Source organism: Mauremys mutica, chromosome 15 (genome assembly GCF_020497125.1).
Source record: "Mauremys mutica isolate MM-2020 ecotype Southern chromosome 15, ASM2049712v1, whole genome shotgun sequence".
NCBI classification, from domain to species: Eukaryota; Metazoa; Chordata; order Testudines; family Geoemydidae; genus Mauremys; species Mauremys mutica.
This window is the reverse complement of record NC_059086.1, coordinates 5044623-5060899: the sequence shown is the minus strand read 5'-3', so window position 1 is coordinate 5060899 and position 16277 is coordinate 5044623. Positions and strand designations below refer to the sequence as shown.

The 16277-nt window shown below is 42.6% G+C and overlaps 1 protein-coding gene across 1 annotated transcript in view; it reads left to right on the top strand.

The window, feature by feature from the left end:
• The window catches only part of ARHGAP35 (Rho GTPase activating protein 35), a 105885-nt gene that overhangs the window by 19927 nt on the left and 69681 nt on the right, over positions 1-16277 (top strand). Inside the window, exon 2 of the mRNA XM_044988680.1 lies at positions 11856-15762. Within this exon, the coding sequence (XP_044844615.1) occupies positions 12061-15762 (3702 nt within the window). The 5' untranslated portion in view covers positions 11856-12060. The remainder of the gene's footprint in view (positions 1-11855; positions 15763-16277) is intronic.

The following is a 16277-nucleotide window of genomic DNA, read 5'->3' as shown; positions in this document are numbered from 1 at the left end:
GATGATAAATCTTGGTGAGCATACTACATTCTGTCTGCTGTGAATCATAAGGAACGCTTGCTTTCTGCATGACCTTGCTAGGGTGGATGGAGCAGTAGTGAACTGCCTTCAATCATTCCTTTCAGACGAGTACCAAAGAACTGTGGTGGGCAGATGTTCCTTGTTTTGAAGGGCCATTATGTGTGGAGTCCCACAGGATTGGGCCTGGGTCATTGCCCTGCCCCCACGCTCATATTCATTGGGGCCTCTGGGAGATGTGGGTGATGGAAAGAGCTCTAATGCACTAATATGCTGGTGACACCCAGCTGTACATCTCCTTTTAGTGGACACACACTGCACTGTTACTGTTTGGCTGCTGGCGGAAGAGGAACAGAGCATCTGGGCGGTGTCCTAGCTACCAGTCTGAGACTTGGCAGCAGGCAAGAAAAATTTCCTTCTCTTCCACCTTCAAGAATCTATCAGGGAATACACATCTGTGACTGACTTGTGAGTGCAGATGAGAGTCAGAAGTTAAGGCCAGAAGGGACCACCAGATCATCTAATCTGACCTATGGTATATCACAGGCCACCAACACCACCCAACGTCTGAAATTAGACCAAAGTATTGGAGCTCTCAGGAGACTTAAACTTCTGTGCCACAAGCAGCGAATAGGAGGGACCAAGGCACACCAATATCAAAACCTTTCTGCCTGTGTGTGGGATAATGAGCAAGATCTGAGGAAATTGAACAGTTGACTCACGAGACTGCCACTTGTGGAGGGGGATTGAGTGGCTCCAGGGAGGGACAGCCATAGGGAGCTAACTGCTTTACCTGGTGGGGGCTGCAGCACGAGTCCTTCAGTTGCTCCTCCCCTACTGTCTTAGCAGGAGCCACCTGTGGGAAGGAAGCAGGCCCCAGACAGTGATCCCGGCTTGGTGCTGCTTCAGATCATCAAAAAGCACCCCTCCCCCCCACATGGTGTCCATGCACCTCTGTTGAGAAGGAGTTGCCCGATCACGCCTTCAGGCTTGTAGACAAGTCACTTGTGCAGCAACGTCTCCTTTCTCCTTCTCTTGAGATGGATCCCTGGAGGGAGTAATAGAACCCGTGTTATCTGCTGCGTGTTTTGTTTGTGGTGCCCATGTAAACAAGAATGACCCTCACCCTGCCTGTAATCAAAAACCAAGGGGTATGTGTGCAAAAATAGTTGGTTGGTTAGTTTTGTTACTTTAAATTCATGTTTTACTACATAAACCCTGTATTTTAATTGTGGGTTCAGGGTAGCATGTGAGGGAAGTTAGTAGACTTTAATTGGGTAGAAGGCTGGCTATTGAGGTTTTGCAGATGCTGCTTTCTTCTCCAATATTTCAGTGATTTTTTTTTTCACTTTTCCGTATTTAGTCTGGTGTCTGGATTAGAGCCTTAAGTCTTCTTTTAACTAATGTATTATCTCTAAATGGGCTTTTCTTTGTAAAATGAAAACTTAAGAACCTTTTATTCAGGAATGTATGCAGAACAGACAGATTTGTTCCATAAACTGCCAGTGCCATAATGGCTTCAGTCCCACACTGCAAGGCTTCAGTTTTCTGCCCTGGGCCCCAGCAAATCTAACACTGGCCTTGCTTGGTGGACCCCCTGCTCGTGGTCCCCCTGGGGCCGGTGGACCCCTAGTTGAGAACCACTGGTCTAGACACCAAGGTGGCAGAAATGCCAGAAATCACCAGTGTCTTGTCTATGCAAGTTTTCCCACTCTTGCTACCATGTGTGGTATTCATGGTGAGAAATCTTGAGAGGTGAGGGTGTGGTGTGGGATCCATGATTATCTGTTGCATCACAAACCCATGTTTTTAGAAAAGTATGTTAATGTGTATGTTATTGAAGACTGTGTTTTTGAAACAGGGAATCTCTCTTCATCTACATGTTTGTGCAGCATTTAGCACACCAGGGACTTGATCCTGACAGGGCCTCTGAGCTACTGTAGTACAAAACATATTAACTTTGAAATCCAGCACAGTGGTGGAGGTTGATTGAGTTCCTCTCTAAAAGCTGGGCACTCTTTTTGTTACATGCACAGAGTCATTCACAGTTAAGGGCCAGATCTTCAGCTAGGGCAGGGGTGTTCAAACTTCATTGCACTGTGACCCCCTTCTGACAACAAAATTACAACATGACCCGGGTAGGGGGAGTGGGGCCGGAGCCTGAGCCCCGCTGCTGTGAGTCGGGGGAGTGGGAGCCTGAGCGGGGCTGGAGCTCGGGCTGGAGCTTCAGCCCTGGGTCCCAGCAAGTATAATATTGGCCACGGCGACCCCTTTAAAAGGGGTCCTGATCCACAGTTTGAGAACCACTGAGCTAGTGTAAATCAGTGCAGTCTCCTTGACTTGAATGAAGCTCACAGATTTACATCAGTTGAGAATCTGGCCCTAAAACTTTTAAACCACAACTTACGTAAATTTTTATAAGTTCCTTGACTAGACAATATTAATAAATATATGTTTAAATGAGGTTTATTCTGTATTAACTACAGCGGTTGAGAGTTCTGCGAGAAGGTGTATGTTTTATAACTACGTAAAGGGTTAAATATGCCATGAGGAAGTTCAGAGATCAGAAAACTGTGAAACAAATGGACAAAAGCCAGGAGTATTAGTGTTGTCTTTGAATTTCCTGTCTTTTGTAGGTTAGAATCATAACCTTGAGGTTCTTTTAAATGCAGTATATTGTCAGTGAAGTTAGTCAATGAGCAGGTTGTTAGGTACTCTTATCCGCTGTGAATAGAACCTGGCTGGTGGGAAGGGCAGTTGTTGCTCTGTTTCTTAGTGACTTTTATGTGCACCATCAGGTGTATAAGATTTATATGGTTTTCATAGCTTTTGTGAAACTGTTTAATTGTTCATATTGTTAACTCCATGGCTGCTGTAGCAATACACCACCAACATGGTGTGTTTTAGATTAGGCAATCGCATACCTTGGGTGTTCTGTGAAGCTGAAGGTTGAGTGCCTCCAGACACCCAAGCACATCAGTACCCCCCACTGTATATGCTGGTGGTTCCCGAATTTCAGAATTTTTATAATACAACCAAAAAAAAAAAAGGTGTGTGTGTGTGAGAGTTGGCTTTCTGTATATCTTTCTGCTGTGAAAGTGAGTTTATAGGGAGAAAGGTTAGAAAAGCCTTTTCTCTATTTTGAGCCTGTTGTTAATATTTTTTTCTCTTAAAATTCACTGAACTGAACTATTTAAGTTCCTTCTCCTGACTCCTGTTCCTCATTAGGAACATTTTGTGGCCTAAATGCTACCCATAACTTTCTTTCTTGTATAAATCAAAACAAAATAGGGAGTAATGACTAGCTTCCAACTTAGTTTTTATGGCAGAAACCGAAAGTTGTTCTCTGGCCACTTACTGCCTGCCATTTAGCTGGGGTCCTGGGGAAGGGAGAAGGGGAAATCGAAACCTGCACTCACCCCCACCCCTCTCTTTACTAGAGGAGATAGTATCACTTGAAAATGGAAAAAGATAAGGATGGATAAAAATCAGTGATTTAAAAAAAAATCAGTTTTTTTATTTAAATTGGATTTTTTGATAAAAGGTTTTTCCTCAAAAAGCATATCTAAAGAGAGTTTTAATTAAGATACATTATAGCTCAAAGATATCTCATCATGGAATAGGGATTATAAATTCTAATTCTATAGCAGGGGTTGGCAACCTATGGCACGCGTGCAGGCAGGCAGCAGCGTGCCATTAAAAATCCTGCCTGGCCCGGCCCGCTCTTCTCTGCCCCCCCCCACTTCCCCCTCCTCTTCTGCAGGGGGCAGAAGCTTGATCCTGCCTCTTCCCGTAGTTTACTGGGTTCCTGCCCCTTCTCCGTTCCTCCCTCCCTTCAGCCTGATCAGCTGATGGCCCTTGCGAGGGAGGGGGTCGGGAAGGAGCAGAGTCAGTGTGCTCGCTGCTCCCAGCAGAGGCAGAGAGAAATCGGGGGCAGGGCCTTGGGGAAGGGGTGGTGGTGGAATAGGGGCATGTCCCCTCCCACCCCTCTACCCTGACCCCCCCCTCACATGCCCCCAGCCCTCTTCCCTGACTCTTGCACCCCCCCACATACCCAGCCCACCCCACACCCCATGCACCCCCCCACATCCTGACTCCTGCACCCCCCACATCACCCCCCCCACCCTGAGCACCAAACAGGAGCTCCTGCATCCCCCCCCCCCCCCACACATTCCCACCTGCACGCCTCGCACCAAATGGGAGCTGCCCAGATAAGTGCCCCACACCCAAACCTCCTGCCTCAACCCTGAGCCCCCTCCCTCATTCTAGCTCCAGACCAGATCCTTCACTCCCAGCCCTGTGCTCAGTGCACTCCCACCCTCAGCTCAGTGCAGAGAGAGGAAGAGAATGGGCCAGAACCAGGGAGAAGGTAGGTACCCACTGTATGTGGGCAGGGCCGGGACCCCAGACTGGCAGCGGGCTGAGCAGGTCCGGCAGCCGGGATCCCTGCTTGCAGGAGCCAGCAGATGGAACCCCTGAGCGGCAGTGGGCTGAGTCCCACTGCTGGTCTGGGGTCCTGGCCGCAGTCCCCGCTTAGCCCGCTGCCGGCCTAGGTGAACAGAACCCCAGACCAGCAGTGGGCTGAGCGGGCTGGCAGCGCAAGATCAACATTTTAATTTAATTTTAAATGAAGCTTCTTAAACATTTTGAAAACTTTGTTTATTTTACAATACAACAATAGTTTAGTTATATAATATGTAGACTTATAGAGAGAGACCTTCTAAATAAAATTAAAATGTATTACTGGCACGCGAAACCTTAGAGTGAGTAAATGAAGACTTGGCACACCACTTCTGAAAGGTTGCCGACCCCTGTTCTATAGTATGAGACAATATATTCATGTAATGTTTAAGAAAAGTTTGGATTCAGAGACTGTTGAAGTGATGATGATTTCACTTTTAACATCAGTAGCTTCTTCTGCCAGTGTAGAAAGAATATTTTCTTCTTTTGGACTAATTCATTCCAAATTGAGAAATCTTTTGGGATATGAAAAATCAGGAAAGTTTGTTTTTCTTTTCCAGATTATCAGCAAACAGGAAAATGAAGGTGAGGATGATTGAGTTATCTGCAGAAGCCAGTATTTTAAGTTTCTCATAGTTGCTTTAAATGATTTTTTTTAATAAAATTATTTTTACTAAAATAGTTAAACAAAAACAAACCTGATTTTAAAAAACTTGAATGTTTAACTAAATTAAAAAATTTGTATGCTTGTTTTGTTAAAATATTATGTTTGCTGTTGAAGAAAAAAATCCAGAATACATAATGTTGTTGTTTTAGTTAAATAAAACAGTTTAAATATCTATCTGGTGATGTTCTCCTCCTAATACAGCATGGCAAGAAAATCCTCCAAATATTAATGATTAACCGGTTGAATTGGAGATAGTTCACCTCCCAGTGACTTCATAAATATCTGCTTCAGTTACCTTTGGTAAATGAAATAACCAAACAATCATTCATTTACTGAGATAGCTATAAAACTAATCTGAAAAGTTTTCAAAATAAATCCTTTTAAAAATGTAGTGTGTGTACCTTCTAAAAACGAAACTACATCTATCTCTGAGTTGTGAAGAATATGTATTAAGGTTGTAACAACCAACAAGAATGCACTTTTATGTAGAAATCCATGATTAAATCGAGTCTTCCTAACTAGTGATTTAAATTATGATTTAAAATCAGATCCACCGTGGAAAAAGATACACTTTATCAGGCTGTGCTGTAAGCATCAATATATGTCCTCTTCAGAGTGAGGTGATAAGGATTTTGTATTTATCTTTAAAAGCACCCTAGATTTTAGACCACAAACTAAAATACATGTATCAACACAAGTTATAAATATATTTAAAACAATATATTTGAAAATCATCTCCTCATCTGTCAAGACTTGTGTTCAGGGTTCTCTTGTTGACATCTTTAGCTTGGGGTAATAGACACAGCATCCTGCTCTGTTTGAGGTGTTAGTCATGATGTCAGTTCTTGCTGCAGAGAGACCTCTGAAAGCAGATTTGGGGCAAGTAAAAGTAAAGAGGGTTTGTTTGTTTTTAAATGTTATATATTTACAATTGTAAGGCTACATGTGTATGTTAATGATCTAAGATCTTAAATAGGGTTTGCATTGACTTCATATCCCTGGTAGAGTAACATATAATATTGTGAATGCTAGCAAAACAATGCTATAGGTGGCTAGAAAGAATGTCACTGTCATTCTTGAACCTTTTAAAATCAACTTTTATGCAACTGCACTTGTGAAATCCATTTTTTCATCTTCAGTGTATTAAAAATCTAATTTTCAAAGAATATGAAGCGGATCTGATTTTGGGGTTGGGGAAGAGAGAATAGCAGAGGTATTTGCAGTTTTTTTGACCTTCATTGTGATAGTGTCTATCTTATGATTTGTAAGCCCTTATCTTTTTTTAAAAATTAGAATAATATTTTATTTGGAAACACCATTTGTGACATGTTTGCCTATTTGAAAGTACTCTTTGGTATCAGAACTTTTTGCCCATGTAAGAAGTGTTTATCCTCCAACTGTTTATTTTTGTAAAAGCAGCAGTATTATATTTAAGGAAGTACTTAAGAAGTCACCATTGGAATTTGCTTTCACTCTCAAAACAACTTGCTTTTGGAAATGTTAATTTTACAACCAGCCACTAAATGTCTGAATGCCTAAAATTGAGATTTCTCAGTGAAACATTAGCCCCTTACTATAGGGCAAGATAAAGGTGAATAGTGGAAGCCTGTTCTGGTTTCTGCATCTGTTAGCAGGGAATCCAAATGCCTGGAGATTGGGTCACGTTTGCTGTATCAGTGGAGTTGGATTTGCTATATTAAGAACTGAGTTGGTTCAGGATAAATGATGAAGGAACGCTCACAGTTGCCCTTCTTTTTGCTGTTGATTAAGACTCAGTACATTCCTCCCTTTATTCATTTCAGATTTAAAACATGGCACTTAGCCAGATAATTTCTGTAATTGATCCTCACATGCGGTTCTGAAACTTAGTTGTGTTGCTGACATTCTTTTGTGCAGTGGTAAGGAGCGGACTTCTGTACAGGCCTATAAGAGGGTACCACAGTGATTTTTGTGGGGGAGGGTGGTCAGTGAGGGGGTGCTGCATAGCATGTGTGGCATGTAGGCTGCATGCACACCCTTTGCCTAAGAATAGCCCATCTGTTGTGTGAGATTAAGCATTTCCAATCCAGATGGTTAAATGCTTAAATCAGTCTTTCCTAAGATACAAATGACCCATTTCAGAGACTTTCTACACTTGGGCCACTGTGATGCAGTGAGAAAATTTACAACTCTGTGAGGAAATCCTTCCACACTGATGTACCTACAATATGTTCAGCGTCAGTGTAATGGCATCCTTTAGTGCCATACTCAAGGGTCATTTGGAGTTTCCTTTATAAACTCTGATTTCCTACAGCATGTAATTATGCACATTACAGCTGGCATACAAATTGTCATTCCTGTTTCAAAAAACACCCCTTAAATTGGGTTAATTTGTGATCAGTTTTAAAAAGAACTGTTAGGATATTTTTATATTAGTTTTGCATAAATACACTATCCTATATAACTTCATTTAGGATGTAGGAATACGGAATCCAGTCCTACTAGAACAGTGTGGGAGCATCACTTCAGCATTCAGTTGAACTCTCAAGATTGACAAGTACCTTGTCCTCTCAAAAAACTTGAAATGTGCCTGTACCAAAACTTGGGTCCAGGAAACTGATGGAATGCCTTTCCACTAAGAGTCTCATGACACAGAACTTTTCTAAATATTAATTTTTAGGTGCAGGCCCCCCCCCCCCGAGAGTTTTCGGCGGGTCCTTCAGTGCCGCTGAACACACCCGGAGCAAGTGAAGGACCCACTGCCAAAGACCCGGAGCTGCTTCCGCTCTGGGTGTTCAGCGTCAGTTCGGCGGCGAGGGCTCCCTCTGCTCCGGGTCTTTGGTGGCAGTTCGGCGGCAGGTCCTTCACTCACTCCGGGACCCGTCACCGAAGTGCCCCAAAGACCTGCAGTGGAAGAACCCCCGCTGCCGAAGACCCCAGGCCCCCTGAATCCTGTGGGTGGCCCTGTTATGAACGAGTATATACTTGTTGCTTATCTGCACTTACAGTGTTGGGTGGGTTTAGTGACTGACACATCTAACTTGGGGCTGTTATTGAGAACAAAGGCTCCACAACCTAGTTGTCATTGTAAATTTTACTGTTCAGTATTATCTGATTTGCCTGTCTGACCTGCCTCTTTGCTAAATTCTTCCTCTGGCTTACACCCACATTCACTTTGAGGTGAGCACGCACAGAATTGGCTATATGTTTCTTCAATCAGTGTAACCAGGATTTTAAAGATCATATCCGCTGTTCCCAGGAGGGAGTTACATATGTTGTAACAATTTAAAAAAGTTACCCTTTTTGGCTGCCAAATGCATGTATAATATAAAAATACAAATGTGGACAATAATGTGTAGCTTCAAATGAAGGTTTTTCAAAAGTGACTTGTGACTTTGAGTGCCTCAGTTTTTGAGTGCCCAACTTGATGCTGTAAAGGGACTTGATTTTTCAGAGGGTGGATGCTCAGCACTTTGAATATCAGGTCCTATAAGAGGTACCTGAAATCAGTGGTCACTCGTGAAAATCTTAGCCCAGTGTATTATTGTTTGACCTAATTTATACCAGAAGGTGTCTAGAAAATGCAACGTGACTATTAATGTTGGACAAACTTTTGTAGCACTCCTTGTCCTGAGTGATTTGCACAGGTATTGGACTGACGTTTCCTAGATTTCAGCAGTAACTTTAACATGTCATATTTCCCCCTGCCTCCAAAGTTAGGGCATCTGGGGAGGGACAGGGAAACCACTGAGATGCCCAGATAGACTTAAACTTACTGGAAGCATTCCGTTCAGAAACACATCTGTTTGCTTCTTCTGTCTTTTCTAGATTTCCCTTTTCTCTTGAACCTGGGACCTGGCTAAATATGAAGTTGCACCAGTTTATCTAAAAGTGTGTTTTTAAACTGATTTAGTTCTCCCTGTGTGGATGCTCTCTTATGTTGATCTTCCTTGCATTGGTGAATTCACAGGTGTAAGCCAGAGCAGTTTTAAACAGAATATGTTCACACCAGAGCCGCCCAGAGTATTCATGGGGCCTGGGGCAAAGTGGGGGAGCGGGCATAAAAAAAAGCTTGTACTCACCCGGCGGCGCTCCGAGTCTTCGGCAGCGGCGGCGGGTCCTTCACTTGCTCCGTGTCTTTGGCAGCACTGAAGGACCTGCCGCCGAAGTGCCGCCAAAGACCCGGAGCAAGCGAAGGGCCTGTCGCTAAAGACCCAGACCGCCACCGGGTGAGTAAAAAATTAAAAAGGTGCCTCTAGCCAGGGAAGGGATTCTTGGCCAGGGCTCGCGGGGTCCAGGGCCTGGGGCAAATTGCCCCCCCCCTCAAGCGGCCCTGGTTCACACGGGTTAAAAACACACTTTTAGGTAAACTGGCATAATTTAGGTAAACTGGCATAACTTGGGATCTTTGTTAGGTAACTGACTGAGCCAGATTTGTTCCCTACCTGAAGCTGACATTTTCAGAGATATTAATTGGTGGAAATGTCAGAAGATTGGCAAGGATTGGGAAATAAGCAGGTGTAGCAGCTAAGCACCTAGAGAGGCTCTTTACATGCACATTTTCTCATTAATAGATGAGAGGATAGCCCCCTTCCCACCTGAAAATAACATTCAAGCAAAATTTTTTTGAACCATTAATATGCTGAGCTTTCCAGGAGGTATCAGTAGTTCTTTAAATTTAATGTTGAGTAGCTGTTCAAAATAATAATAAAAAAAATTGGACAGAACAGCAGCTCAGCAGAATAGCTTACATCACACAATATTCCCATTATGCCCTTTCACCTCTCGTCTTTAAGAGTGAAGTATGGTACCTACAAATAGAGAGATCTTCATCCCTCAACCATGTCTGGTCTTTGAGGAGCTAAAGATACTAAGGAGAAAATCTCCAGATTTGGACTCTGAGGGTCCTGTCATCACTCCTGGTACCTGACTACCACGGTGTACTTTCATTGCTTTTGTGGCTTTTAGATAATATAGCCTGGTGACTCAGCTAATTTTAACCACCTTTTATAGAAGTTGAGCGTGCTTAAGATCAAGTGTTAAGATTGCCGTCTCAAACTCAAATGTACGATACCAGTTTCAGATTTACAGCAGCCTTTGTCTATTTGTAATTCAGTCCAACTGAAGAACTTGTAAAACTGCATTATCCAGACATCAGAGCAAAGAAAATACTTTATACTTGCTGCATATTCAATGCTTAGCAACAGACAGAGTTACAATGAAGATCAACAGTGTTACCAGTATACCAGTTAATTTTTCTGTCTCATTTTAAAAAGCTTACCACATCAACATCATTCTGAGATTTTCTTTTTAAGCAACTCCCCTCTCCCACTTCTGCTATTTAAACATATCACCATATTGAAAAATAGTATAATTGGAACCATTCCTTCATTAGGCATTAGTTTAAGAGGACTTCCTTGGTTTAGTATATAAGGTTTAGTATATATGGTTAAGTATATGGAAATTATATTCCTTTTTATGGGGGTTACTTAGATCTTTTCACTCTCTGAACTACTATGATCCTATTAGATTGAGTCTGTTCCCCTGCAAGTGCAGGAGATAATCCTCCTGGTAGAAGACATATCAGATATTAAACTAGTACCATACTTGATCTTAGCTGGAAGGCAAACAGAAGACTTTACATTCTGCTGCTCGAGGAATTATTTTCAATATGTTAAACAGGAATACATATGCAGCGTTTTGTCTCTTTTCCTCTCCTCTCCTCCCCTCCCCCCTTCCTTTGGGGGTGGATGGGCTTTCTCCTGTCTCCAGAACTGACTCTTATTTCTCCCCTTCAAGTCTCTGTCAGGCTGACTCATTTTTCCTGCGGAGTATTTGCTCCCAGCCTTTCTAGGGTGGGTTGCTCCCTTCTCCAGCCCTCACCCTAAGGACCTGTGCAAACTACAACTTTTAACTGAGTTTGTAACCTTTAGTGACATGGCTGACTTGTGGTTTGTGCCCACACACCACAAGAGATGGCAGTTATAATGATGGCTGGGTAAGTGGTGTCCATCGTGGCTAGGATAGCACGTGGTTAGTAACCATGGAAGTTAAATGTTTTGTCCTTGCCAGAGGCCTAGGCTGTCACATGTTATCCTGTAATCAGTCTGGCACAGCTTTTTGAACTGGGAGCAGGACCCTCACCTGTGTCTGTATACCTGGTTTGGGTGGTCTTCCCTCCTGCCAGCTGATGTGGTTGCCTCTTATGCTTATCTTTGTGCATGTTCTCCAGGCACTTAAATCCCAGTTGAGACCAGAAGGAGAACCGTCTAGTGCACTGTTACAGACTTGATTTAGGCGCATGGCAGGTGCAGATACACAAACATAAATGTGATGAAAGAAAAATTGTTCCCCGGACACAAACTGAACTGTAACTTGTAACTGGCTGAGGTGATCTCCTTCTAACTGATTACAAAACCGTAGTTGAGGTGGTAGCATGGTCAGAGTACCTCTCCAGGCCTAGTATTCCCATTTGTTTGGGTGACCAAACATATACAGCTAAGCAGTGGGACTTCTGGGAGATGACAAATGAATGTGAAAGTCAGAATTATAAGACTGAGACACTGCATTGATAAAATATTTTAAGGAACAGTTTACAACTAGTTGCCATTTGTGTTTGTGATTAAATGCAATATATTAAACTGTACTGACAGAGTCTTTCTTGAGTTCAGTTCTAGTCGTACTATAATTTCAGAGCTGTAATACTGATTATTCTTTTTCTTTTTCCTAGGGGGAAATGCAGGCTACCCACTTATGAGACTCAGTGAGAACTGAGCTGCTGCTGGTGCATACGGTATGGGAACAGCAAACTTCATTGCCCTGGCAGTCCGCCTGGATTGATAACTGTCACCCCTCCTCCAGCAAGCTTTGAAATTGCACAGAGTACTGGAAATACTAATCCTCTCGGAAGCAGTTGACTGTGGCAGGATGTGTGGATGATGATGATGGCAAGAAAGCAAGATGTTCGTATTCCCACCTACAACATTAATGTGGTGGGATTGTCTGGGACGGAGAAGGAGAAGGGGCAGTGTGGCATTGGGAAGTCTTGCCTCTGCAATCGGTTTGTGCGGCCTAGTGCAGATGACTTTCATTTGGACCACACTTCAGTTCTCAGCACCAGTGACTTTGGAGGAAGGGTTGTCAATAATGATCACTTTCTGTACTGGGGGGAAGTTGTGCGTCCCCTGGAGGATTGCGTGGACTGTAAAATGCATATTGTGGAACAGACTGAATTTATTGATGACCAGACTTTTCAGCCACATCGTAGCACGGCCCTGCAGCCCTATATCAAAAGGGCGGCTGCAACCAAACTTGCATCAGCTGAAAAGCTCATGTACTTTTGCACTGATCAGCTAGGGCTGGAACAGGACTTTGAACAAAAACAAATGCCAGATGGAAAGTTACTGATTGATGGCTTTCTTCTCTGCATCGATGTTAGTAGAGGTATGAACAGGAACTTTGATGATCAACTTAAGTTTATTTCAAATCTTTACAATCAACTAGCAAAAACAAAAAAGCCCATTGTGGTGGTCCTGACGAAGTGTGATGAAGGAGTGGAGCGGTACATTAGAGATGCACATACTTTTGCCTTAAGCAAAAAGAACCTCCAGGTTGTGGAGACATCTGCTAGATCCAATGTGAACGTTGACCTGGCTTTCAGCACTTTAGTGCAGCTAATTGATAAAAGTAGGGGGAAGACTAAAATTATCCCCTACTTTGAAGCTTTGAAACAGCAGAGCCAACAGATAGCTGCTTCAAAAGATAAGTATGAATGGCTGGTTAGCCGCATTGTCAAAAACCATAATGAAACATGGTCAAATGTCAGCCGAAAGATGCAGTCCTCTCCAGAATATCTGGACTACGTGTATTTGGAAGGAACACAGAAAGCCAAGAAGCTGTTCCTACAACATATCCATCGCCTCAAGCAGGAGCATATAGAGCGCAGAAGAAAGATGTATCTTGCTGCTCTTCCTCTAGCATTTGATGCTCTTATTCCTAATCTGGATGAAATAGATCACCTGAGCTGCATAAAAGTAGAGAAGTTATTGGAGACTAAGCCAGATTTCTTAAAATGGTTTGTTGTTCTTGATGAGACCCCTTGGGATGCTACTAGCCATATAGACAACATGGAAAATGAATGCATTCCTTTTGACCTGATGGAGACTCTGCCTGCAGAGCAACTTTATGAAGCTCACTTAGAAAAGCTGAGAAATGAGAAGAAAAGAGCAGAAATGAGAAGGGCTTTCAAAGAAAATCTGGAGACTTCCCCTTTCATAACACCTGGAAAACCATGGGAAGAGGCTCGTAGTTTTATTATGAATGAGGAATTTTACATATGGCTGGAGGAATCTGTCTATGTGGATATCTACTGCAAACACCAAAAACAAATTATAGAAAAGGCAAAGGAGGAGTTTCAGGAACTGCTTCTGGAATATTCAGAATTGTTTTATGAGCTGGAGCTTGATGCTAAACCTAGCAAAGAGAAAATGGGTGTCATTCAAGAGGTTTTAGGCGAAGAGCAAAGATTTAAAGCTTTACAAAAGCTGCAAGCTGAGCGAGACGCCCTTATTTTGAAGCACATCCATTTTGTGTATCACCCAACTAAGGAAACTTGTCCTAGCTGCCCAGTTTGTATAGACTCTAAAATCGAGCAATTGATCAGTTCCAGGTTTATAAGACAATCTGAGCGCAATCAGAAAAACTTGCTTTCTGATTCCAATATAGATAGGATCAATCTAGTTATTCTTGGCAAAGATGGTCTTGCACGTGAACTGGCAAATGAGATTCGAGCTCTGTGTACAAATGATGACAAGTATGTGATAGATGGTAAAATGTATGAACTTTCCTTGAGACCAATTGAGGGTAATGTCCGACTTCCTGTTAATTCTTTTCAGACACCAACATTTCAGCCACACGGTTGTCTCTGCCTTTATAATTCGAAGGAATCTCTATCTTACGTTGTGGAAAGTATTGAAAAGAGTAGAGAGTCCACCCTTGGCAGAAGGGACAATCACTTGGTTCATCTTCCTCTGACACTAATACTGGTTAACAAGAGAGGGGACACCAGTGGAGAAACGCTGCATAGCTTAATACAACAAGGTCAACAGATTGCCAGTAAACTACAGTGTGTCTTTCTTGACCCCGCTTCTGCTGGAATTGGATATGGACGTAACATTAATGAAAAGCAAATCAGTCAAGTTTTGAAAGGATTACTGGACTCGAAGCGTAACTTAAATCTTGTAAGTTCTACATCTAGCATCAAAGATTTAGCAGATGTTGACCTTCGAATTGTTATGTGTTTGTTGTGTGGAGATCCTTTTAATGCAGATGACATCCTTCTACCTATCCTTCAGTCCCAAACCTGCAGACCTTCCCAGTGTGGCAGTAGTAACTCAGTTCTACTTGAACTACCAATAGGACCACACAAAAGACGGATAGAACTGTCCATCCTTTCATACCATTCCTCATTCAGCATTAGGAAAAGCCGGTTAGTCCATGGGTACATTGTGGTTTTTTCAGCAAAACGTAAGGCATCCTTGGCTATGTTACGTGCCTTTCTTTGTGAAGTGCAGGATATTATCCCCATTCAAATTGTGGCACTCACAGATGGCTCAATAGACATTCTAGACAATGACTTAAGTCGAGAACAGCTGACTGAGGGACAGGAGATTGCCCAAGAAATTGATGGAAAGTTTACGACAATACCCTGTAGCCCACCTCAACACAAACTTGAGATCTTTCACTCATTCTTTAAAGATGTGGTGGAGAAAAAAAATATAATTGAAGCCACTCATATGTATGATAATGCTGCTGAAGCATGCAGCACGACGGAAGAAGTGTTTAATTCACCTCGGGCTGGCTCACCTCATTGTAATTCAAACCTTCAGGATTCAGAAGAAGACACGGAGCCACCATCTTACAGCCCATTTAGAGAGGACCCATCCATGCCCACTTTGCCCAAAGATCATTCTAAACTTTCAATGGAACTGCTGGAGGGGAATGATGGTCTGTCTGTCTTTTCTGTTATGAGCACTTTCGAAAGCAAGCTGAACAACAAAGTACCTCCTCCAGTGAAACCAAAGCCCCCTGTACACTTTGACATTACAAAGGGGGATCTGTCTTATTTGGAACAAGGGCATAGAGATGGACAGAGGAAGTCTGTGTCATCTAGTAGTTGGCTGCCTCCGGATAGTTTTGACCCTTCTGATTATGCAGAACCTATGGATGCTGTGGTCAAACCGAGGAATGAGGAGGAAAATATATACTCTGTGCCTCATGACAGCACCCAAGGCAAAATCATCACCATTCGTAATATTAACAAAACTCAGTCTAATGGCAGTGGTAATGGTTCAGACAGTGAAATGGACACAAGCTCTCTGGAACGTGGTCGAAAGGTGTCTGTTGTTAGTAAACCTGTGTTGTATCGGACAAGATGTGCAAGACTTGGGAGATTTGCCAGTTACAGAACCAGTTTCAGTGTAGGAAGCGATGATGAGTTGGGGCCCATTAGGAAGAAAGAAGAAGACCAGACATCCCAAGGATATAAGGGGGATAATGTTGTTATTCCGTATGAAAGTGCAGATGGAGAAGATCCAAGGAGAAGGAACATTTTACGAAGCTTGAGAAGGACAACAAAGGTAAGCTGCTAATTTATGGCTTTAGAGTTTGAGACTTAAAATATACCTTGGATTGTAGAAGTCTCTTTCCTCCATGAAAAAAAAAGAATACACTTTCTAAGAACAGCGTAGTTGGGGAACTGTTGACTTAACTGGCATCAACCTCACAGATTAGACAACCCAATTAGTATGAGCATTAAAAACTGGGCTCAGAATGACTCTTTTACAGTCATTTGTATACTTCATATATTTTTTAATTTCCCCTACACGTTCTTAATTTCTGACTAGATCTCTGTGAACTGGGCACGGGAGCGGGGGAGAAGGTAGCAGAGGGGAAGGAAGGAAGGATGATAGTAAATAGTTCACCACCAAGGAACATCTCTCTTGTGTAGAGAGATCCTTGTATTGCAGCTAAGTAAAAAAATATTATTTCTATTAAGTATTGTTTTATTTAGCCGTAATAAAGTTTCTTGCAGAATACTCTTGGATTACTTCTTTAAGTTGAATATTACAATCTAATGTAATTGAAGCAAGAA